The sequence below is a fragment of the Heloderma suspectum genome, chromosome 4 (genome assembly GCF_057233095.1).
Source record: "Heloderma suspectum isolate Gila_16-S chromosome 4, 16-S_ref, whole genome shotgun sequence".
In the NCBI taxonomy this organism is placed as follows: Eukaryota; Metazoa; Chordata; class Lepidosauria; order Squamata; family Helodermatidae; genus Heloderma; species Heloderma suspectum.
Genome location: NC_139461.1, coordinates 56,639,418 through 56,665,744, shown reverse-complemented (window position 1 = coordinate 56,665,744; position 26,327 = coordinate 56,639,418). Strand labels below are relative to the sequence as shown.

At 42.4% G+C, this 26,327-nt stretch overlaps 1 protein-coding gene across 1 annotated transcript in view; it reads right to left on the bottom strand.

The window, feature by feature from the left end:
• The window catches only part of TRPA1 (transient receptor potential cation channel subfamily A member 1), a 39,645-nt gene extending 18,641 nt beyond the window's left edge, over window positions 1–21,004 (bottom strand). Inside the window, exons 1-11 of the mRNA XM_084848040.1 lie at window positions 20,915–21,004; window positions 19,578–19,723; window positions 18,947–19,083; window positions 18,448–18,496; window positions 12,890–12,989; window positions 12,686–12,786; window positions 11,948–12,117; window positions 11,702–11,866; window positions 8,027–8,141; window positions 5,477–5,643; window positions 3,323–3,416 (exon numbers count right to left, since the gene is read on the bottom strand). Coding sequence (XP_084704166.1) covers window positions 3,323–3,416; window positions 5,477–5,643; window positions 8,027–8,141; window positions 11,702–11,866; window positions 11,948–12,117; window positions 12,686–12,786; window positions 12,890–12,989; window positions 18,448–18,496; window positions 18,947–19,083; window positions 19,578–19,723; window positions 20,915–20,987 — 1,317 coding nt within the window. The 5' untranslated portion in view covers window positions 20,988–21,004. The remainder of the gene's footprint in view (window positions 1–3,322; window positions 3,417–5,476; window positions 5,644–8,026; window positions 8,142–11,701; window positions 11,867–11,947; window positions 12,118–12,685; window positions 12,787–12,889; window positions 12,990–18,447; window positions 18,497–18,946; window positions 19,084–19,577; window positions 19,724–20,914) is intronic.
• Between the last annotated feature and the right edge of the window lie 5,323 nt (window positions 21,005–26,327).

The following is a 26,327-nucleotide window of genomic DNA, read 5'->3' as shown; positions in this document are numbered from 1 at the left end:
AAATATTTTTTTCCAATTCAAAACTCTGAAATTCAAATGCACACCCAGGCTTGTTTCATGCTGTAACCAAAAGGGCCATGTGACAAGCTATTCTTTTTCAGAAATAGCTCTCTGACAAGTCACAATTTGGGAGTTTTTCAGTTAAGGGCCAAATTAGATATGACACTAAACTTATCACTCCAAAGCATGTGAGGAAATAATAATAATAATAATAATAATAATAATAATAATAATAATAATAATAAAAATAGCAGCAGCAGCAAGGCACACTGGTGATTTTCATCAGGACCACAGGGAATGGGGAATGGGGAAGGGACATTTAACTCTTCCCTACCCAGCCATACCCAGCCATACAAAGATGGCAAGGACCTAACAGAAGCAGAAGAAATCAAGAAAAGGTGGCAAGAATATACGTAAGATCTGTATAGGAAGAATAATAATATCAGGGATAGATTTGACGGTGTGGTCAGTGAGCTAGAGCCAGACATCCTGAAGAGTGACGTTGAATGGGCCTTAAGAAGCACTGCTAATAACAAGGCAGCAGGAGACGACAGTATCCCAGCTGAACTGTTTAAAATCTTGCAAGATGATGCTGTCAAGGTGATGCATGCCATATGCCAGCAAATTTGGAAAACACAAGAATGGCCAACAGATTGGAAAAAATCAACCTATATCCCCATACCAAAAAAGGGAAGCACCAAAGAATGTTCAAACTATCGAACAGTGGCACTTATTTCACATGCCAGAAAGGTAATGCTCAAGATCTTGCAAGGTAGACTCCAGCAATTCATGGAATGAGAATTGCCAGATGTACAAGCTGGGTTTAGAAAAGGCAGAGGAACTAGAGACCAAATTGCCAATGTCCGCTGGATAATGGAGAAAGCCAGGGAGTTTCAGAAAAACATATATTTCTGTTTTACTGACTATTCTAAAGCCTTTGACTGTGTGGATCATAATAAATTGTGGCAAGTTCTTGGTGGTATGGGGATACCAAGTCATCTTGTCTGCCTCCTGAGGAATCTGTATAATGACCAAGTAGCAACAGTAAGAACAGACCATGGAACAACGGACTGGTTTAAGATTGGGAAAGGAGTACGGCAGGGTTGTATACTCTCACCCTACCTATTCAACCTGTACGCAGAACACATCATGCGACGTGCTGGGCTTGATGAAGCCAAGGCTGGAGTTAAAATCGCTGGAAGTAACATTAACAATCTCAGATATGCAGATGATACCACTTTGATGGCTGAAAGTGAGGAGGAGCTGAGGAACCTCATGACGAAGGTGAAAGAAGAAAGTGCAAAAGCTGGGTTGCAGTTAAACCTAAAAAACCCCAAGATTATGGCAACCAGCTGGATTGATAACTGGCAAATAGAGGGAGAAAATGTGGAGGCAGTGACAGACTTTGTCTTTCTAGGAGCAAAGATTACTGCAGACGCTAACTGCAGAAAGGACGTTTACTTCTTGGGACGACAGCAATGACAAATCTTGATAAAATAGTTAAGAGCAGAGACATCACACTGACAACAAAGGTCCACACAGTTAAAGCAATGGTATTCCCCGTAGTAACCTATGGCTGCAAGAGCTGGACCATAAGGAAGGCTGAGCAAAGGAAGATAGATGCTTTTGAACTGTGGTGCTGGAGGAAAATTCTGAGAGTGCTTTGGACTGCAAGAAGATCAAACCAGTCCATACTCCAGGAAATCAAGCCAGACTGCTCACTTGAAGGAATGATATTAAAGGCAAAACTGAAGTACTTTGGCCACATAATGAGAAGACAGGATACCCTGGAGAAGATGCTGATGCTAGGGAAAGTGGAAGGCAAAAGGAAGAGGGGCTGACCAAGGGCAAGGTGGATGGATGATATTCTGGAAGTGATGGGCTTGACCTTGGGGGAGCTGGGGGTGGCGACGGCTGACAGGAAGCTCTGGCGTGGGCTGGTCCGTGAAGTCACAAAGAGTCGGAAGCGACTGACTGAATAAACAACAACACCCAGCCATGATCCTAAAATCCCCTCCCCCACCCATTTCTCCTATTAGCCCCAGAATAAAGGCTTCCATTGGCAGTAATGGGAGCTTTTTTCCTGGGGCCAGTAGTGGCATCAAAGAGGTGACTTGTCTCCAGTTGATATCCTTAAATCTTCCATTTCCAAGTACTATAGTCCTGATTAAAATCAGGACACATCTGGCTGGGTGTGTCCTGATTTTAATCAGGACTATAGCACATGGAAATGGAAGATTTAAGGATATCGACTGGAGACAGTCACCTCTTCGACGCCACTACTGGCCCCAGGAAAAAAGCTCCCATTACTGCCAATGGAAGCCCGCCCACACACACACACGTGCTACTGCTGCTGCTACTGTTGTTGTTGTTGTTATTATTATTATAATAATATCCAATAGCTTTGGAGTGACACATTTAGTGCCATGTCTGCTTTAGTCCTCAGATTCGCAAATGCTCAGTTCCACAATGTCGTGATTTTGAAGTTGTTTCTTCATCTCTATGTACTTAATGGCATCAATAAATGAATATATTGCAGAAATATTAAGATATAATTATTTACAAATGAGCATGTGGAATTTCATAAACCAACTGGCCATGTATTTAGCTGCACCAAGAGTACTGCATGCATTTTTGGACTTAATTTGCCTTTCATTTGATTTCAGGTCAGGAGATTAAATTAAACAGTTTTAGGACAGAATGACAACTATGCCATATGATGCCAAGCACTAGTGGATGCTTTATGCAATTAATCCTAGTTCCCCAATTTATTTATTTATTTATTTATTTAATTTCTTTACCGTCCAATAGCCGAAGCTGTCTGGGCGGTTCACAAAAATTAAAACCAAACAGCACAATGGGAAGAAGCTACCCTAAACAGAAAATAGCAATCCGTATGGGTGAATGAACATACACAAAATACATATTAGATGTCTATTAAATATTAATTATTTGAATAACTGAGGTGTTATTAGTACTTGAAATCCATCTAGTACTTGAAGCAAGTACCTATGGGTTGGATTAAAAGAACCATGATCAGAAAATAAAATAGATGCTAGTAGTGATCTGCAAAAAATGAGAATAAAAAATGCAGAGAGCTTGTGCCAGAGTTCATACAGCATTTTAATAAGAAGGTCGTATGCCAGTTGGCATACTCTGGCTTGTGCAAGTCAAAGAACATCTGTACGTTTAACTTTTCTCACACAACACTCTAACACAAGGCGAGTGGAAGATGCCTTTTGTGCATGGGGGGAGGGAGGCACCTTCAGATTCAACCCTATATGTTTCCCGCAAGTTAAATTGTTCACTTGTATAGTCTTACTTTTAAACATTGAGGAAGGTATTCGACCATCTCCATTATAGCACATTTATTTGTAGAAGAATGGTGAGAAAATGTTGTTACAGATTCTTCCCATCTGAAAAAATAAGTTGAAAGGGCTCAGAATCGCTATTGTGATTGTATTGAATAAGGAAGAGATATATTAGTACATCTTAAGAATTATATAAAATAAAGTCTATGCAAAATGTTCAACTACACTTGAATTGCTTATAAATCAGTTGCATAATTTGCCACAGCAACCAATAAACAATTAGGCAAGGCCATACTTAGTACTGTGGCACAACTGTATAAAACCATGACATCATGACTTGAGGAGGAGCCCAGACCTTGCTACCATCTGCTGCGGAAAGGAGTTTTCCATTGGCTGCTAGAATGGCTTGCCACTGCTGTTTCTAGGATTTCAGGAGAACACCGCTCACCATAAGTGTAACAGGGGGTTGGAAGACACTGCACCTGAGCGGGCATACTGATCGGCCTGGAAAAGCAAGGTTAATGTCTAGAGTTGCCTGCCTAATCCTGTTGTATTAGGTTGGGTCCAATGCCTCAGGGCTGCCACAGTGCCTGGATCCCTATGCCAAAATAAATAAGTTTAAATCCATCTCAGAACTTTACTTTTTCCTTCATGTCTGTGCTGATATCCACAGTTGAGGTTGAAGACTGAGGATTTAAGCAAAGACCTCTGGTAAAAGTGTCTGTTGCCTACTTCTGTTGTCTCTCCCCACCGATTTTAGACTTTGAGATCATTAGTGCAATTGCCTCACCACCACCATAACCACACACACATACTGGGCCAGTTCACATGACACAGCTGGTTGACTACAGGTTATTCATCTATATATATGTTGGGCAAAATTTTGAATATGCAACCACGAGTGGGGGTTGCCATGTCATGCAAACCCAGCTACCAAGGGTTATTTGAGGGTTAAACATCCCTCACATAACTCTTGGTTTGTTGTAGCATTTATGGTAGGGTTAAACAGTCCCTGATGACGCTGCGGTGTCATGCAAACCAGGTCACTACATAGCTTTGAAGAAAGAAAGAGTTACAATCCTGGTTTTTGGTTTCCATTTGAATACTACAAGACGAGAGGTAGGATTATGGGATTTGGGGTTGTAACTCTCCCCCCCCCAACTCTGGTATGCAAAGGGGGAAAGAATCTGCCTCCATTCCAATACATAAACTGCTATAACAGCTATTTTTCATCTGATTTTTCTGAAATTGGGATGCTTCCAACTCTCATCTAAAGGAGACTCCCTAGCAAGTTTTCTATTTAGAAAATAACTCATCTTGATTTTATAAGGAATACAAAGGTAATGAATCTCCTGCAGGAATTCAACACAGCAACGGATGTAATAAAGATTCAGGAAGACATTCAGTAAGTAGAACTAAACCAAGTACAAAGGTAGCTAATGAATTTTTGATTGACAGAGCATCCCAATATGTGAGACCATATAACATATTTTCTGTTTACATTGGGTTGGATCCAGATTGACCACTCCATGAATGGAAGGGCTCATTCCATTCGTAGAAAGCACCAGGATCTAGTGGAGGCTACCTGCTGGAGGAGGAGAATGGGGTGGTGATCTCCATTAATTCCCCCATGCCCCTACAGCTCCCTGCAGCTCCTCTAGGGCTACCCTGGTCTCTCAGTCCTCCAGAATGGCTTCCCGCAGCTTGTCAGGAGACACAGGGGGCTGCAGGGGAAAGGAAGAATCACAAAGACTGCCTCCCCACCCCACTCCTCCAGTGTGAACAAAATTCTGCTAAGTGTTACTCTGATCCAATCCATGGTGTGGATGTTAAGTCAGGAGTCTTAGCTTACAATTTCTGTGTTTTTAGTACATAAATGAATTTCTTAGAGCCTTAACTCTTCCCTTAAACCAAAGGTTTTCCAGCTCTAGAATATATAAAAAAAACAGGCAAATCTACATATTAATATATTATGCAAGAAGTACCATATATCAGCATGAGAATCATGATCAGATTTCTCAGAGAGAGGAAAATAAAGAGGGGAGAAAAAGTAACAATAAATCTCTCTCTAAGCAACTCCTTTTACCACGGATAATGCTTAAGAGAAGGAAAACTTCAGAAAACCTGTATAGTATCTTATATATCGTTGTCTACCATCAGCTTACCTTCTATGTAAGATGACAACATTTACGACATCTTTCCGCCCATTGTGTATGGCTTCATGAAGAAAAGAAGCTTCAACTTTGTTCAGGAGTATTTTGGCATTGTCATCAAGAAGCAATCTAACTGCCTTTGCATGGCCTTCTCTGGCAGCAAGATGAAGAGCCGTGTTCTTTATCCCCCCAAGGACAGCATATCAAATATAATGTCATTAGAATATGAACAAAACTGCACATGTAATTGAAATAATTGTGTATTTCTTCTCTGTTTACTCTTTTTTTCCACTTCCATCCCCCTTCTTCCATTTTTCTGTGTTGAATTTTAGATAGTGGGCTCTTTGGGGCAGGGATCCATTGTTTTACTATCTGTAAAGTGCTATATGGACCATATAGAGCTAAGGTGAGATAGATAGAGAGAGAGACAGAGACAGAGACAAAGACAGAGAGATACATACATACATATTTTCACTAGGATTTCAACTGCACTGTGAACTTTAGAGTTTCCTAGTGAATCATATATAACTCTTTTCTGCTACTTAGTTGTGCAGCTTATTTTCTAAATTTCAGAACTTAAAAATAGAGAAGAAAAGGAAAAATGTATGTAATGGAGAAAAGTATATTGCCTTTTTATTATCTGTCAGGTTGAATTTATTTAAATCAAGGTGATTTAAATCACTAATTTAAATTATGATGTAACTAGCAAGAAAAAAGGTCTATTTAAATCACTGATTTAAATAAAGTTTCCCATTGAAACCTTTTCTTATTTCAGAAATTTCAAGAAGCAAGAGTTGGTAGTTAAGCTGGACAGAGCCATTTTCATGAGAAGAAAAACTGAAATTAATGCCTATGTTTGATTGGTAGGTAACTGCTTTTTTATGAGACTGTAAGCATGTTTATAATGAGATTTAATTGCAACTGCTATTTTTAAGTTAGAGAGAAATTTAGTATTTTATTTATGACTTTAAAAAAAATAAAAATGGTTTAAATTTTAAAAATCCCCTTCTTGATTTTTTCTTTTTTAAAAAGGATTCATCTATTTTTATCCACCCTGTTGTCAGTTAAAGGTATTCAAATGTATTGGGCAGTAGCCAACACTCCCGGTCCATTTATGGTACTGACGTAACTCTAATTATGTAAGTAATCTGTAGGGGTACACCAATAGCGTAAACTGGACTGTCACTAGAGATTACTTACACTAGCAGTATGTCAATAGTGTAAACAGACTCGCAGTGCTGGATAATGCCCATGGCAACTATCCCATGCACCCAGATACACAGAATCAATATTTAGGGTGCAGGAAGTAAAACACCCTAATTCTAATGAAGGATAGGAAGAATGGTAAAGAAACAAGCAAACACATTAGACTGGATCCAGATTTAATTATACTTATGACTAACTTAGGTCCCATTGATTTCAATGACTCTGCTTTAAGTATGAGTAACTCTGGATCCAACCCATTAAAAACTGGAAGTTCAAATAAGTGTGCACATCTGTTCTCAACCCAAGATGTTCTATCCATTAGCAGTACAGTAAAAGACAAAGTGACAAACTGTATGATCAGAGGTGGGGAGACTAATTTGTTTTTTAAATGCAAATCAGAAATCTGCTCAAAACTGTTTTGTATTTTTTAAAAATCTTGTACACTGCCTTGAGGCTTCTACCCTTAAAGGTGGCCTAAAAGTATCTGCAAGCAAGCAAACAAGCAATAAAATAGCGAAACATGAAGTTGAATCCAATGTTGTCATTCAACTGACAGAGGTGCATCTATCAGCAGAACTTGGAAGTAGTTCCCCTCCCCCCATGCAGTACTCTGCGCACCCTCAAAATCTGCTCTGGGGAGCTGGCGAATCCTTTGGAGCAAATTTTCAGGTGGCATGAAGGGCTGCGGAGGAGACAAGAGGAAAAGTAGTGGATTTCCACTAGTGCTATGTACGTGTTTCTTAATTTTATATACCACCCAACTGCCAAATGCCCTCAGGGTGGTTTACAATCATAAAAACAACAACAAAAAAAAAACAAAGTAACAAAAGAAAAAAATACAACTATTGATATTTGAAAATATCAAAATAATACAATATTTAAAACCATTAAAAACATTAAAGAGCCAGCAGTAAAATTAATGATCAAAGCAACAGATTAAAGATGAAATGCCTGCTGGAAGCGAAGTCTTAACCTGCTATCTAAATATATATTATTAAGATGCCAGTCAGATCTCCCTGGGAAGAGTATTCCACAGACAGGAGGCCACTACATAGAAGGCTCTTTCCCTGGTAGCCACCTGTTGCATCACTGTGAGTGGCAGCACCCCAAAAAAAGCCACTGAAGGTGATCTTAACAACTGCACAGGAACATATGGGAGAAGGAGTTCCTTCAGGTAGATTGGTCCCATCTGTTTAGAGCTTTAAAATTCAGCACCAACATTTTTAATTCAGCCTGGATTTAATCCATGGCTGCCTATGCATACTTCACCTCATCATATTTCACATACTAAGTAGTCCAATGGGGCCACTCCATAGCGTTTTCAGTATCATAGCTAAAGATTGTACATAGACTTACTCCTTCTTCATCCACTTTATCTGTGCACTTCACATTAGTGTCCAAAATTATCTGCATTGTGCGAGTGTACCCTCCAAAGGCAGCATGATGCAAAGCGGTCCACCCTTTATAATCACTTTTGAGAAAAAGATTAAAATAAAGCAGAGCTTTATATTCTCAATTTATAACTATATACTTGATTATGACCATGCACACTCATGGCAAAGCCACACTGATCTGAGAAAAAAGCAAAATCTAAATACATTGATATAAGTAGTTTGTGCATAAATACACAGCATTGTAAATTCTGGAGTATATTAATTTCTTTTTATCCTGTATTTCCAGTGGAAGAGCAGCTCTCTTTTTGCTGTTACCCTGTTTAATACTATGTCAGAACTATGAGAAATGTAGCTATTTAAAATGTCTCAAAATGTTGAAGGCACAAAATTCCCACTTTCCTTAAAAAAAGAAGAGACTATTGAAATATTAGTATACCTGAATGTCAATACTAAACTTGGCTACAGAAGTTCCAACTGACCCAGCTGGGGTGATTTATTTATTTATTACATTTTTATACTGTCCAATAGCTGAAGAAGAATTGTGTGCTGGAAGCAGGCTTCCCTACATGCAGCCCCTGCTGGACTGGAAATCATATGCACGAATGAGTGCTACGTACACCGTTCCCAACTTCATTCAGTTTACAAGAGCATGCATGCAATTCATATAACTAAACTGGGAAACATGAATATAGCAGCACTGATCAATAAAGGCTGGTTGGCACTCAACTCTGACTATGTATTTGTGTGTACATGCCTACTACATACAGACCAATTTCTAATGAAGTGCATTTTAAAACAGTGAATTTCTCTCCTGATGGTTCATTTTCCAATCTTCCTAAAATAGCTGTAAGTTCTAACAAGGATGCTGAACAGGATTTCACTCACATGGTAGCTCAGTTGCTTTGAATATCTACAACCACCTGACATTGTTGGAGGATATACACCATTTTCTGGTCAAAGGACTCTCCAGTAAATTCCTCCATCTGCGTGCTACTGGCGGATCCTTAACCTAATCCATTCTAGGAGAATAGCTAGTTTAAAAGATGAAATGCTGATTCCCTAAATTTCCATCTATAGTACAGATGTGCTCACAGTCAAGCCAGCTGGTGTACATGGCAATCCCAACAGAAAACATGACCATAGGAATATGGTCTTTGTTCTGATTATTTTTTTAAGACATGACACAAATGTATCTACTGTTGCAATTGGCTGAATTGCATCTCCAGGACCTCTTAAGCTGTACAGACTGCAACTGTCCAAGCTAGGATGTTTCCATTTTGTGATGCAAAGAATGTACTCCCGTTGACATTTTTGCAAACGGATCCGATGGCATTCTGGCTCTCTTTTTCATACGGAATCAAACACTTCTTGCTCGCTTTTCTGAGATAGTTCCTCTAGATTTTTTGGGGGGCAAGGTTACCTTTCTGATAAATGTGTGACAAAATTGAATTGCCTGTCTCTTTCTGTACAGTGCCCCCCCCCCCCCCGCCAAACCACCATAGAGTTCTGTTGCTCTCCAGCCTTTTCTCTAATTATAAAACTTTGGGTACTTCACCAGTTGATTTTGCAGAATATTCCTGGAATTTAGGTTTGGCCTTGTATCTAAAAACTTGCTAGATCAAACTTTCCCAATGACAGAGGGAGCAATCCTTTGGCTGCTAGACAGCGGCTAGACGGCCATAGTATACGTTGTTTTCTGGGAACCGACCTCAGAGCCCACGTTCTGAGGTCGGTTCCCGGAGAACTTACCTCTCCCCACTTCCATGCTGCCTCTGAGGAAGCGTGGAACAGCCCTGTCCTCCGTGCTTACAAGAGGAGTGCGAAGCAGCCGAAAAGGGGCATGGCTGGGGGCGTTCCAGGGTGGGGAGAGTGGAAATCCTTGTACGACACATCCTATGTGTCGCACAGCAGCCTCCTTCCCTGCTCTGTTCTGCGGCTAGACAGCCGCAATCAGCTGTCTAGCCAAAAATGCAGGGCAAGAGGAGTGCAGAGGGAACGATCCCCTCCGTGCTTCTCCTGCCCTGCTTTGGATAGGTGGTTGCCTCCGAGTTCGGAGATGGACACATATCCAGATAAGACTGCACCCTAAAACTATTTCAGCAGGTCTGAGAGATGAGTTTTGCCTTTTGATTTAAAATGGCTTTTAGGAATGTCCAGCAGAACTCTGCATGTTTCACTCTTCAGTGGGAGAGTGAAACATTTCTCCAAGTGCTTGAGGTATCGCAAGAGAGGTGGAGGAAAAAGTGATTCCGCTTTTAAGTATACCTTTCCTAGGCACTTCATTTCATCCAATATGCAAATATGGAGCTGTGGAACTGGTATTTTGAGCATGAATCGATGGCTTTATGGAGAATTCTAGGGAAAAAAATCCCTCTTAGATTCAGCAGAATTACTGGAAATGTTCAAGATCTGAGCTGATTGTTTTATCATAGAAATCATATCACAGAAATCATAGAGTCATAGGGTTGGAAGGGGCCTACAAGACCATCGAGTCCAACCCCCTGCTCAATGCAGGAAGCCTGATTCCCAGGCAGTCTCCCATCCAGGTTCTAACTAGGGATGTCAGAGAATTTTGTCACGAATCTTGGGGAGATTCACCCGAAATTGGTGGTGAAGCGGTCTGCCCCCCCGCCTTCCCCCGGGACGGGACTTACCTTGGGCGAATCCTCCTGGTGGCGGCGGTGGCCGGTCCTCCAACTGGCCGCCGCCACCATTTCCACTAAAAAAACACACACACAAAAAAAGTGATAGGCTACATAAAGATTTACGTAACCTATCATGGCTAGATTTTAAAAAAATACCATGATAGGCTACGTAAATGTTTACGTAGCCTATCACGGCTGAGTAAAAAAAACAAAACAAAACACCGCGCATATGCAAATGGCGGTGCCCATGGGCACCGCCATTTGCGTTCCTTATTTTGGCACGTCTAGTCTACATAAACATTTACGTAGACTATGGCGAAAATAAGGGGAACGCAAATAGCGTAGCGTCTACGCTATTTGCGTTCCAGTTATTTTCGCCGTAGTCTACGTAAATGTGTACGTAGACTAGACGTGCCAAAATAAGGAACGTAAATGGCGGCACCCATGGGCACCGCCATTTGCGTATGCGCGGTTGTTGTTGTTGTTTTTTTTACTCAGCCATGATAGGCTACGTAAACATTTATGTAGCCTATCACGGCTGACTGCAGGGACGCAAATGGCGGCGGCTATGGCCGCCGCCATTTGCACCCCAGCCGGCCAGGATTCGGGGGTGGAGGGGCGGAGCGCCTCCCCCCCGGCCAGAATTTCAGGGGAGAGGGACGGAGCGCCTCCCCCGCCGCCAGAATTTCAGGGGGAGGGACGGAGCGCCTCCCCCCCACCGCGAATCAAATTTCGTTCAAGGTAAGTGACTTTCGTACATCCCTAGTTCTAACCAGGGCTGACCCTGCTTAGCTTCCGAGATGAGACGAAATCAAACATCTCAGTGTGTCTTTTGCATTTCTTTCTTGTTTTTGTTTGGCATTTTTGCCATTAATCTTAACATTCAACATGTGGGTTGCATAAATTTGCATGTCATGCATGCAATCTCCACCTGCACTACAGCATAGATGGAGATGCAACTTCCCATAAGACAAAAATACATATATACCTACCAGAGGAAGAGGGCACCTTTTTTCAGGAGAAACTGCACTACCTTCTCATGACCATTTTGAGCAGCCAAGTGTAGAGGAGTCATCCCCTTCTTGTCTCCTTCATTCAAGAGCCTGGTATCTTCCACATCTCGTAGAAGGCGTTGACAGGTGTTGATTCGCCCATAACTGCATAAAATATTTATGTGCAAATTACTAATGATACCATCTGGATTTAAAAGTGGGCAGTGAGGCAGGACAGAGGCTTACCTAGCTGCAAAATGCAAAGGAGATTTCTTGTCTCTGCTTTTGGAATAGATGGAAACATTCAATTCAAGAAGACTATTCACTGAAAGTGGTACCCCTTGTCTGCATGCATAATGTAGAGGAGTGCACCCTTCATTATCTTCATCAGTTACAAGTTCTTTAATATGCTTCATCTGTCACATACAAAAAGTGCTTATTAACAACATTCTATGGGAGTTCTCTCTTAACAAAAGACATTTTTCATTTAAGCCAATGTCTACTAAATATTTTGATTTCTCTGCTGAATCTTTGGTGAAAGATATGCAATTATAAAGGTGTATATTAAAAGCTGGATAAACTTAAATGAACAAAGAAATAGGGAATGGTTCTGTTTTACCACTAATTGTCTGCATGGCTAAGTTTCTAAGGGCACAATCCTATGCATGTGTACACAGAGAAAAGGCCTACAACTCCCAGCATACCTCAGCCAGCCATGCAGGCTGGGGCATACTGGGAGTTGTAGGCCTTTTTTCTGTCTAAACATGCATAGGATTGTGCCTTAAAACTCTTTGCCACATCAGTAATATGTAATATTTTAAAGAATATTGTTTTAAATAGCCATGTTGAATACCATGAGTAGATTACAAATGTAAACAGGCTTCCATATGAATATTCTGAAGAAAATGAAAATATTGCTTCTCCATACAGTATGTATGTATGCACCAATTAAAATAAACACAGACAAACAGATGCTCTTTTTACCTTCAAAAACTGTTCATTCAGATGTTGCAATCCTCCAGGATGCAGTACTGTTAGATGCAGGAAATTACGACCAAGATGATCTTTCAATTCTACATTTGCTCCTAAATAAACATAGACAGAAACAGACATTTCAAAGCTATTGACCACTAGTAGAAGTAGACCCATTACTATTGTTTATAATGCATTATTTTGTTCATTTCATACCTTTTGAGAGTAATAAATTCACTATTTTCCATGATGCACAAGAAGTAGCCAGTAGCAGCGGCGTTCGACCCTCAATGTCAACACTATCGATCTTTGCTCCCTGCAAATTAAAAATCCATCAAAAATGAATAAATATTTTAAATGACAATGTGGGCACTAAAAACAGAAATGTACTATACATGCTTGCTTAAAAGCTGCTTGCTTTTCAGAGGCCATAGCCTCTGAATTCAAGTGTGCTTCTTCCATACCTGGAGCAGTCCTACAAGCAGATGCACTAACAAAGAAATGTATATATTCATATGCAAGGAGAGCTGTGCCAGGATGATGTAACATGGTGCTGTTATTGTGTAGCCACTAACCTAGGATGTTGTGCCAGTAGAGTAGAGTGATTTGGCACTGATACACTGACAACCCTTCACCCATCCACACTGCAAGGTGCCCATTTAAACAATATAAAGGCTTTGGAACAAAAGCCAGATGAATAGGCCTGATGAACCTCCTGTAAACATTTATATTTTAGAGCAGTACAATGCAAATAATGTTTTCAAACCATAAATTATACCTTTTTGTAAGAATGATTTTAAAATCATTGCTAAAACTCTGGGACTATTAAGGAAGGTGCCTTATGAACACCTATTTAGAAACAAGTTCCTATGAATGCATGTGCAGGGGGAGGGAGATTGCACATTCTGTGCCCACGTGACTTCCTCAAATCCAGAGCCTGCCTTGACATCCTCCACAAATTCAGAGGAAGACAAAATGGGCTCTACATTCTTTCCTCTCTATGCTTGTATATTTGTAAATAAATAAATAAAGGTTAAAAGTATATAGAATTATGTTTACCATTTTATCAAAGCTACTCTTTGGGGATTTGTTTGTTTTGTATATGAAAACCATGAAAACTCAATGCAAAGTGATATTGTTGTTCAGTCGTTCAGTCGTGTCCGACTCTTCGTGACCCCATGGACCATAGCACGCAAGGCCTTCCTGTCCTCCGCTCTCTCCCGGAGTGTGCTCAAGTCCATATTCATTGCATCATTGATGCTATCTAGCCATCTCACCTTCTGCCGTCCCCTTCTCCTTTTGCCTTCAATCTTTCCCAGCATCAGGGTCTTTTCCAGTGACTTTTCGCATTAGGTGGCCAAAATATTTGAGTTTCAGCTTCAGTATCTGTCCTTCCAATGAGCACTCAGGGTTGATTTCCTTTAGGATTGACTGATTTGACCTCCTTGCAGTCCAGGGGACTCGTAAGAGTCTTCTCCAGCACCACAGTTCGAAAGCATCAATTCTTTGGCACTCAGCCTTCCTTATAGTCCAGCTCTCATAGCCATACGTTACTACTGGGAAAACCATAGCTTTGATTAGACGAACCTTGGTCGGCAAGGTGATGTCTCTGCTTCTGACTATGCTGTCTAGGATTGCCATAGCTTTCCTCCCAAGGAGCAAGCGTCTTTTAATTTCATGGCTACAGTCACCATCTGCAGTAATCTTGGAGCCCAAGAAAGTAAAATCTGTCACTGCTTCCATTTCTTCCTCTTCTATATGCCAGGAAGTGATGGGGCCAGATGCCATGATCTTCGTTTTTTTAATGTTGAGTTTCAAACCAGCTTTTGCACTCTCCACTTTCACCCTCAACAAGAGGCTCTTGAGATCCTCTTCACTTTCTGCCATTAGGGTGGTATCATCTGCATATCGGAGGTTGTTGATAATTCTCCCGGCAATCTTAATTCTGACCTGTGATTCATCCAACCCAGCGTTTCTCATGATGTACTCTGCATATAAGTTAAATAAGCAGGGTGACAATATACAGCCGTGTCGTACTCCTTTCCCAATTTTGAACCACTCAGTTGTTCCATGTCCGGTTCTTACTGTTGCTTCTTGACCCTCGTACAGGTTTCTCAGGAGACAGGTAAGGTGGCCTGGTACTCCCATCTCTTTAAGAATTTGCCACAGTTTGTTGTGATCCACACAATCAAAGGCTTTAGCATGGTCAATGAAGCAGAAATAGATGTTTTTCTGGAATTCTCTTGCTTTCTCCATGATCCAGCGAATGTTGGAGATTTGATAGGGGTGCACGAAAGTCACTTACCTGGTCTCGCAGCTTGCTTCGTGGTGGGGGGGAGGCGCTTCGCTGCTCCTCCCGAAGTTCAGGCCCGAAATTCAGGCCGGGGGGGAGGCTTCCCGCCTCGCCCGGCCGAAATTCAGGCCGGGGAGAAGCGCCCCGTCTCCCCGGCCGCGAACTTCAAAAGAAACAAAAAACAAAAAAAACGCCCCTGTGATAGGCTACGTAACGATTAACATAGCCTATCATGGCTAGATCTGCAAAGTCAGCCATGATAGGCTACGTTAATCGTCACGTAGCCTATCACGGGTGACTTTGAAAAAGAAAAAAAAAAGCGCGTACGCAAATGGCAGCCCCCATAGGGAGCCGCCATTCGCGTTCCTTATTTGGTCCCTGTAGTCTACGTAAAGATTTACGTAGACTACGGCGAAAATAAGGGCAACGCTATTTGCATTGTCCTTATTTTCGCCGTAGTCTACGTAAATCTTTACGTAGACTACAGGGACCAAATAAGGAACGCGAATGGCGGCTCCCTATGGGGGCCGCCATTAGCCATACGCGCTTTTTTTTTTTTTAAGTCACCCGTGATAGGCTACGTGACGATTAACGTAGCCTATCACGGCTGACTTTGCAAATCTAGCCATGATAGGCTACGTTAATCGTTACGTAGCCTATCACAGAGGCTTTTTTTTTTTTACTTTGCTTGTAATGGCGGCAGCGGCGGCCGGTCGAAAGACCAGCTGCCGCCCCCGCCCCTGATGAAGACCTGCCGAACCGCTGCCGGGACCCGCCGCTGGGAGGGACATTCGTGAAAGTTAAGTCCCATCCTGGGGGGGGGGTGGAGAATTTCTCCCCGAACAACCTTCGGAGGACCGAATGCGTTGGCGCTCGGCCCCCCGAAGTTTCGGGGAGAAATTCTCCCCCATCCCTAAGATTTGATCTCTAGTTCCTCTGCCTCTTCAAAACCCAGCTTGTACTTCCGGTAGTTCTCGGTTCACATACTGCTGAAGCCTAGCTTGTCAGATTTTGAGCATAACCTTGCTGGCATGTGAAATGAGCGCAATTATGCGGTAGTTTGAACACTCTTTGGCATTGCCCTTCTTTGGAACTGGAATGTAAACTGACCTTTTCCAGTCTTGTGGCCACTGCTGAGTGTTCCAAATTTGTTGGCATATTAAGTGCAGCACTTTAACAGCATCATCTTTTAGGATTTTAAATAGTTCAGCTGGGATACTGTCATCTCCACTAGCTTTGTTGTTAATAATGCTTCCTAAGGCCCACTTGACTTCACTCTCTAGGATGTCCGGCTCAAGTTCAGTGACCGCACTATCATGGCTATCAGGGACATTAAGATCTTTCATGTATAGTTCTTCTGTGTATTCTTTCCAGCTCTTCTTAATCTCATCTGCTTCTATTAGGTCCCTGCCTTCTTTGTCCTTTATCATGCCCGTCTTTGCACAAAACGTTCCCTTGAGATCTCCGATTTTCTTGAAGAGATCTCTAGTCTTTCCCATTCTGTTGTTTTCCTCAATTTCTTTGCATTGTTCATTTAAGAAGGCCTTCTTGTCTCTCCTTGCTATTCTCTGGAACTCTGCATTCAGTTGGATATATCTTCCCCTTTCTCCCTTGCTTTTCGCTTCCCTTCTTTCCTCAGCTACTTGTTAAGCCTCATCAGACAGCCACTTTGCTTTCTTGCATTTCTTTTTCTTGGGGATGGATTGAGCTGCTGCCTCCTGAACAATGTTATGGACCTCCATTCATAGTTCCTCAGGCACTCTGTCTATCAGGTCTAATCCCTTAAATCTATTCCTCACCTCCACTGTATATTCATAAGGGATATGATTGAGGTCATACCTGAATGGTTTAGTGGTTTTCCCTACGTTCTTCAATTTAAGCTGAAATTTTGCAATAAGAAGCTCATGATCTGAGCCACAGTCAGCTCCAGGTCTTGTTTTTACTGACTGTATAGAGCTTCTCCATCTTTGGCTGCAAAGGACATAATCAATCTGATTTCGATACTGACCATCTGGTGATGTCCATGTGTAGAGTCGCCTCTTGTGCTGTTGGAAAAGAGTGTTTGCTATGATCAGCGTGTTCTCTTGGCAAAACTCTATTAGCCTTTGTCCTGCTTCATTTTGTACACCAAGGCCATGCTTGCCTGTTATCCCGGTGATTTCTTGATTTCCTACTTTGGCATTCCAATCCCCTATGATGAAGAGGACATCTTTTTTTGGTGTTAGTTCTAGAAGGTGTTGTAGGTCTTCATAGAACCGATCAACCTCAGCTTATTTGGCATCAGTGGTTGGGGCATAGAGTTGAATTACTGTGATGTTGAATGGTTTGCCTTGGATTCGTACTGAGATCATTGTATCGTTTTTGAGATTGTACCCCAGTACTGCTTTTCCCACCCTTTTGTTGACTATGAGTGCTACTCCATTTCTTCTGAGGGATTCTTGCCCACAGTAGTAGATATAATGTTCACCTGAATTAAATTCGCCCATGCTTGTCCATTTTAGTTCGCTGATTCCCAAGATGTCGATATTCAATCTTGCCATCTCATGTTTGACCACCTCCAGCTTACCTTGATTCATTGATCTTACATACCAGGTTCCTAGACAATATTGTTCTTTATAGCATCAGACTTCCTTTTCACCACCAGACACATCCACAGCTGAGTGTCCTTTCGGCTTTGGCCCAGCCGCTTCTCTCTTTCTGGCACTACTTGGAAATTCCCTCTGCTCTTCCCCAGTAGTACATTGGATACTTTCCGACCTGAGGGGCTCATCTTCCAATGTCATATCTTTTAGCCTTGTGATACGTTCCATGGGGTTTTCTTGGCAAGAATACTGGAGTGGGTTGCCATTTCTTTCTCCAGTGGACCACATTTTGTCAGAACTCTCCACCATGACCTGTCCGTCTTGGGTGGCCCTGCATGGCATAGCTTATGGCTTCACTGTGTTATGCAAGCCCCTTCGCCACAACAAGAAGAACCATGAAGGGGCAAAGTGATATATAGATCTTTATGATCATCTTCTGTCCTCACCATGCTGCTGTGAGCTATGGTCAAAACTGAAAGAGGCAAATTTGTATAGGAGAAAAGCAAACCATTCACATAACCGGAGCTTTTGTTTTAATGCGAGCAGCACCTTCCACTGCTATAAAGACAAGCCACTCGAGTTTAAAAAAAGGGCTTCTGCCTTTTTCATCCGGGAACTGCTGCAATAAAATCAAATCCAACTGCCTACATGACTCTTTCCTCCATCTTTTTAGATCCCAACTTATACTGGCACTATACATTTCATGCGCATATTATTTAATATCATTAAACTTACTTGTTCCCAAATATACACACCTCTCTGTGTCAATTTCCTGTACTTGCCAAACAGGAAATTAATTTTTTAAGTGTGTCCTTGTCCAAGTTACCAGGCAACCTGACAGTAAGGTTAATGCCAACAATTTATTACCATTGTAATTTCATTTAAAATTAAATATTCACCATTGACATCAGATACTCTGCCAGTTCATAGTGATCAAACAATGCAGCCCTGTGGGAAAAACAAAGAGCAAACCAAAATCTTACAATGGTGCTAAGAAGAAAAGCTTTTTTTCCGTGACACCTGAAAATACTATATTATGACAGTTGCAGACTTTGGCTGTTATCCAGGATCCTCCATGTGAATATAAACCTACAACTATGATGGTGTTTCCCCGTTCTTCTTTATGGTGGCAATGAGGGAAGCCCTTTCTACTACATGTCTCTTCATAGGATAATACTTGCACACAAAGGGTATGGATCATGTCCACTGATTGAAATCCTGTTTACTCCAAGTTATCTACGTAACAGTGAAGCTACAGAGCCTTAAGCATGCCCAGTGGTCAAACCTGTATAGATGAGTATCCAACTAGTCAAACCAGTTTAAAGTTGACTTCTTCAAATCTTGTTAGAAATAAAATAGTGAGAAAGTGACAGATGCTAAATTAGGCAAATGCCTTACCTGTGAAGCAACGTTTCCTTATTCCCATCTAATGCATCAATGATAGGTTCCTCGCCTGCATAAGATGACATCATTAATTTAAGAATTGCAGTAGCTCCTTGGGTAGCAGCAAAATGAAGAGCTGTGCACTTGTCATTCTGTGTGGGAACATAAAGCAAAAAAAAAAAATGCACGATCATTCCTGTTCCTACGACAAATGCTTTAAAGTCTCTATAAAGTTTCTGTAGACTCAGGGTCCAGGTTACAGACTCCAAAATACTGTTCTGTTTTGGCTCTTCTTTAAGCGCAATTTATACCAGTTAATAAACCATCCTGTACATAGATAAACAGAGGGAGAAGAGAGGGGGAAAATATTATTTCTGTGTTTGCAGAGGTAAATTATATTCATACCACATAATAAGTTCATGTATTAAGTGCAATGCATGTAGTAGTTGTCTAAGGCTGCAATCCTAAAATAAACTTACCTGGGAGTAAGTCCCACTGAATTCAGTAAGACTTACTTCTGAATAGACATGGATAGGATTGCATCATATATTGCTAAGGCATAAATCAGTGGGGATTAAAAGTGCTAACCTCTGACTGGATCATGTCCAATACTGTTAAATAAAAGAGTACTTTTGTTAGTTCTCACCTGCTTCAGATCAATTTGTGCTCCATACTCAATGCACATTTTAATCATTTCCAAGTCTCCACTTTGAACTGCCAGATGAAGAGGACTACACTTTCCACTGTTAGTAAAATTGATGTGACTTTCAGGGGAATAGCCTAGGTCTTCACCTTAAGAATTAAAAAAAAAGCAGTTACAAACTGCACATTATATTGTTCCAAATGAGGTAGAATATGTTTACCCCCAAATTTTGCAGCATAGTAATTTTGCCAAAGCAGCTTGTGTTGCTACTGCATGATTTGTTTAAATACATTTAATAATGAATATAAAGTAATATTATGAATAAAATAAGGTAATACCAGTCTGTTGAAATACTTAAGAAATTTTGGTCACATTATATGGTTTTGTTCAGCTCAAAGAAGTATTAAAATGCATACATGTTTCTGAAACTGGCTACTAGTCCTAATGACTATGTGCTACCTCCAGTATCAGAGGTAGTATGCCTATGTACACCAGTTGCTGGGGAACATGGGCAGGAAGGTGCTGTTGCACTCGTGTCCTGTTTGTGGGTTCCCAGTCAACAGCTGGTTGGCCACTGTATGAACAGAATGCTGGACTAGATGGACCCTTCGTCTGATCCAGCATGGCTCTTTGGGGCGAATGATTCAAAGAGGCCCATTTCAGACATATCGCTAAGTCCTCGGGCTCCTATGCTCTCCCTCTCCTCCTCCTCCACTACATCTGCAAGGAGATTGCAAGCTTCTGCTTTCATTTTATATTACCTACAGTTTAGTGTGTTCCTCAAACCTTAAACTGTGGTTAATGTTAAAGATGGTTAGCAAAAACAAGCCTGCTTCATAAACTCTGGTTTTAAGTTGGCTGGTTTCTACTAATGATATTTAGATTAACCACAGTGGGTACAGGTGTGGATGTCAGGGGAAACTGCATTTAACTGAAAATGGAAACAAAGGCTCCCAAATTCCTCCTTGGAACTAAAGCAGAGGGAAAGAGAGAGTATTTGAGACCAAGGCTTGCTGCAGCTCATAGTTTAGCATAGCCCACTGATTCAAAACATGACGGGACTGATTGCAAAAATATTCCCACAACCAACAGCAAGACTATGTTAGTATGTCAATGTAAATGACCACTTCAAATAATAGTTGATACCAAATAAATGTATTATATACCTGCTTGCCTACGAAGTGAATATCTATCATAAGAACATGGCCAACTGACAATTGCAATCATCACATGAGTAATGTGTAATCTGAATACAGCCTACATTTTGAAGGAGCAAGGACTAAATGAGCACTGCTTTGATTGTAATAAACATTACAGGAAGATTTACAAAGTCTACTTACCCCTTTTTATAATAATTTCCATGCATAATTTTGCACCAGAAAATGCAGCTGCGTGGACTGGCATGCAGCCCATACTGTTTGCTTTACATATTTTACCACCATTTTCAATCTGGAAGAAAGCGATCAGATTGTTAATGACAATTTTTGAACATTTCACAAGAGATACAGAACCCATTGCACAGTTGCCCATTTACATTTTGCTGGATTGCAGCCAACAGTTGCAGTCCAAAAAAATGTAAGCACTTGCTTATTGATTTCAAACGGATCTTAGATATCCATAACGTTATCTGTATCAGGACTGGCATCTGTGGCAGGCAGCAGTTGGGACATGGCTTACTGGGTGATATTCAACCAATTTTATCACTGGGTGATATTCAACCAATTTCTCCTGCTGATGGAATGGCTTCAATCAGCAGAATGGACAGGGGGCAATTCCTCCTCTCCATCCTGCGAACCGCAAAATCTGCTGTGGAGGGTTGGAGAACCCTCTAGAGCAGATTTTTGGAGGATGCGGGGAGGGGAGGAGATGGGGAAGTTCCGGCTGGCTGTACAAGCAGACTTCCCTCATCACATGTTGGCTTTTGCCCAGCAGTGTGGAGATGAGCTCTGGCTTTTTACCAATTTCAAATGCAGTGCATGAAATCTAGGGATGTATGAAAGTCACTTACCTTTCGCAGATTATGTTGATGGTGGAGGGGGAGGCGCTCCGTCCCTCCCCCTGGAATCCTGGATGGGGGGGAGGCGCTCTGTTCCTCCCCCCTGGAATCCTGGCCGGCCGGCTGTGCTCCGCAGGGGTCCTGCGGAGCCGCCGGCCGGCTCTGCCAGCAGCCGGACATCTGGCCGCTGGCTAGCAGGGACGCAAATGGCGGCGGCTGTAGCCGCCGCCGTTTGCGTCCCTGCAGTCAGCCATGATAGGCTACGTAAATGTTTACGTAGCCTATTACATCTGACTTAAAAAATAGTGGACAGTGGACACTACACTGTGTTCCCCTTATTTTCGCCATCTTAGTCTATGTAAATCTCGATGTAGACTAAGACGTGCCAAAATAAGGAATGCAAGTGGCGGCGGTCATGGCCGCCGCCATTTGCATACGCGCGGGGTTTTTTTTAAAAAAATAAGTCAGACGTGATAGGCTACGTAAAGATTTATGTAGCCTATCATGGGTTTTTTTTAAAACCTAGGCGTGATAGGCTACGTAAATCTTTACGTAGCCTATCACGTCTTTTTTTTTTTTTAAACTGGAAATGGCGGTGGCGGCAGCCGGTCGAAAGACCGACCGCCGCAGCTGCCGCACCACCGCTGCCGCCGCCAGGAAGATCCGCCCCAGGTAAGTCTCGTCCCGGGGGGGGGGGCAGACCGTTCTGCCACCGATTTCGGGGGGCTGAATGAGCTGGCATTCGGCCTCCCCGAGATCCGTGGCGGAATTCTCTGACATCCCTAATGGAAATCCTGCTTCTCCACTAGGTGACCTCGTATTAACAGATGGGGGATCACCCCATCGGCCTCTACAATGGAGCAGGGACTATTGGGACAATCTTCTATTTCCTTATGGCGGTGGGACCAGTTTCCGGTAGAGTGTGTCTCTGTACTGGCCCTTCTAGCATGGACAAAACGTTCAGATCCAGCAGAGTCAAAGTGTACAAAAGACAGTTGTGTTCTGATGCCACCAGGTTACTCTCCCACTAGCAAACAAGGGATTGTCCATTCATCGTCTATGGCAGCCCCCTCCAGCTGTTTTGGATTGCAATTCCCATCATCACTGACCATTGGCCACGCTGGCTGAGGCCGATGGGAGCTGTAGTCCAAAACATCTGGAGGACACCAGGTAGTGAAGACTGCCCTATGGCATTGCAAAGGTAATCTCCCATTCTCTGTTGAAGAGGGGGACATAGTTGCCAAACTCACCTGAGAACTGTAGCCCCCCAACTGGCTGGGCAAGTTTCTTCCCAGAGAATAAAGACAACCTCCACCACAACACAGCAATAGGAGTGGGAGGATGGAAAGGCAGGAGATGGTTATGTTCTGGATGAGGCCTCAATGCAGATCTATGTTGTACGTGCAAGGCCTTTGGTCTGATACTTCATCAGTCTTAGCCCACATCTTAACTCTTATTTGTATGGGGCAAAAGTAACTTTGTCCCTGTATTCTACAGCTGGTATCACAACACTTAAAGTGGTTTTAGCTAGGGATGTCAGAGAATTCCGCCACGGATCTCGGTGAGGCCGAATGCCAGTGCATTCAGCCCCCCAAACCTCGTGGCGGAACGGCCTGCCCCCCCCGCCCGCCTGCGGATCGCCCCCGGGACGAGACTTACCTGGGGCGGATGTTCCGGACGGCGGTGGCTCCAGCGGCGGCTGGTCTTCCGACCGGCTGCCGCAGCCACCATTTGCAGTCTTCTTTTTTTCCCCCCCATTCGTGATAGGCTACGTAAAGACTTACGTAGCCTATCATGTCTGGGTTAAAAAAAACACAAACGCATACACAAATGGCGGCGGCTATGGCCGCCACCATTTGCATTCCTTATTTTTGGCCGTCTTAGTCTACGTAAATATTTACGTAGACTAAGACAGCGAAAATAAGGGGGAACACAAATAGCGTAGCGGACGCTATTTGCGTTCCCCCTTATTTTTGCCGTCTTAGTCTACGTAAATATTTACGTAGACTAAGACGGCCAAAAATAAGGAATGCAAATGGCGGCGGCCGTAGCTTCCGCCATTTGCGCACGCATTTTTTTTTTTTAACCCAGACGTGATAGGCTACGTAAGTCTTTACATAGCCTATCACGGCTGAATTCAGGGACGCAAACGGCGGCGGCTATGGCCGCCGGCATTTGCATCCCTGCTAGCCAGCAGCCGGATTTGCCGCGGAGCAGAGCCAGCCGGCGAGGATTCCGTGGGGAGGGATGGAGCGCCTCCCCCCCCAGCGGAACCCGGCGGAGCCAGGTAAGCGGGGTTTCGTACACCCCTAGTTTTAGCTTTTCCACTCTTGTACCCTAAATAGAGGGCACTATTTAAACACTAAATAGAGGGCAGTACTATGATTCAGCTGCCACCATCACTATCATCATTCCCCAATGTGGCTTTTGCAGATAGGCAGTATCACAAGTCTCCTCCCTTCTTCATCAGAGGCAACAAATATAAACTGAGGTTGTATATTCCCTAGCAGATGTGGAAAGTCCTAATGGACTTAAGGTTCATAAAACCTCAGATTTCATGTAAAAAGTGCAAGCAAACACTTGCTGACAACTGTCAGGAACCAGCAAGGAAGGAAAAACCCTTCTGTTCTCTTCAGTTCTTCTCTGTTGCAGTTCTCTTCATCTAGTGCTTTGTTACAAATTTGTCAGGCCAAGCTTTTGAATCCCTCTTTAAAAACAACAACAGTGGGCAGTATCCAATGATGCCGTTCTGCTTATACTACTGCCATAGTGCTCGCATAAATGTCCTCTAGTGCAAGGCCAATAGCACATGCTGGTGTGAAAAGTTTTCGCAGAAAACCCATCCCACCAGCATACGCTTTTGATGTTGCACTAGAAGTCACTTAAGCTAGCACTACATGATCAATAGTATAAGCAGAGTGGTAGCCTTGGATACTGCCCAATGTCTCTAATTCTCTGATAGGCTTTGCAGATGATCAGCTCCTTGTAGTCACATCCAGTAATTAAATGCGTAGTGCAAAATATGAAAATGCATATGAAAATATTAATTCATAGATGAACAGAGATACACCAACAAAAATCAAATTGTGGTACATACCAGAAGTTTCAATGCTTCAGGATTATCTTTATAACATGCTACTAATATAGGTGTGTTCCCACCCTCTCCTTCCAGGTTTACATCTGTAGTGCTGTGTTCAACGAAAATCTAAATATTAAAATAGAATTTAAACGTTTGACTCTTTTATCACATCACTGCTGTATTGATCTTAGGAATAATAGGGTACATCTGCACTAAACCACCCACACCATACTTATTGTCAGGCCCACTCTCCCTCTCTATTGGTAAATATAGAATAACAGACTAAAGCACATGGCTTCTGAACTGGGCTGTGGTTCCTGGCCGGAGCCTTTAATTCCATGTGCAACTAGTGCAACCTGCCTGGATATATTCACTCCGCCCCGTTCACAAGCCTGGCCACCACATCTTGCATAGGGAAGCTGGAGCTTCCCATATATAGCACATGGAATTAGCAGGACCTAGAGAGTGCAAACAAAAGCATGGATGATGGTTGCCAAGTATAGAAAGGCCTCATCCTGTAAACTGAATGAACATTTCCTAGACTTCCAGGATGTCTTGACCAACATCTGTCCTGACCTGTCTAGATACACCTTCAACGTGTGCGCATAACTTCAGTTTCTGCACACTCAACTACTTAACTGCTGCTGACAGTTGAAGGGCAGCTCTGGTTAAAATGCTGGCAGTTTTATCCTCTGCTCAGGTATACAACTAACGAGATGTGGCATTCCTTATCCAGTACCGATTCAAAGTGCTGGTATTAACATTCAAAGCCCTTAACGGCTTGGGGCCAGGTTATCTGAAGGATCGCCTCCTCCCATATGTGCCCGCCCGGACCTTAAGATCATTGTCAGAGGCCTTTCTCTATGAGCCCCTGCCAAAGGAAGTGAGGCAGGTGGCTACTAGGAGGAGGGCTTTTTTCTGCTGTGGCACCCCAGCTGTGGAATGAGCTCCCTAGCGAGGTTCGCCTGGCACCTACATTGTACTCCTTTCGGTGCGAGGTGAAGACCTTTTTATGTTCCCAGGCATTTTAGCATTGTAGCTTTCTAGACTTTTAGCTTTGCTGTTTTAAATCTGTATTTTAAATTCCTGCACTGCTGCTAGGTTTTATTGTGGTTGTATTGTTATATTGTGGTTTTAATGTTCTATATATTTTATATTGTTTTATTGTGTGCTGTTTGGTTTTAATTTTTGTGATACGCCCAGAGAGCTTCGACTATTGGCTGGTATAGAAATGAAATAAATAAATACAGTAGGGGTAGGCAATCTGGTGTCTTCCAGATGTTTTGGACTACAGCTCCTATAATCGACTATTGGCCATGCTGGCAGGGGCTGATGGGAGTTGTAGTCCAAAACATCTGGAGGATACCAGGTTGGGTAAGGCTGCACAAAGTTACGGTTTACTGTGACATGCAGACGTGATGTCTGCACTGAATGCTCCAAATGGAAAACCTAATTTCCCTAAATCAGTCTCTTTCTGCTTATCCCTGCAGAACAGCATCTTGTAAAATCCAGGCCTCATTTTTTTCAGCGGCTTGTGAAAGCATCATTAAATGCTTTCTGTCATTAAATGTAAACTGTCCATTTACAGTTCAATCATGAGATTTTTTTCAATATCCACTTAATTCATTTACATGCATATAAGCTTAGAATTTAGCTTTACCTTAACTAATTCATTGTT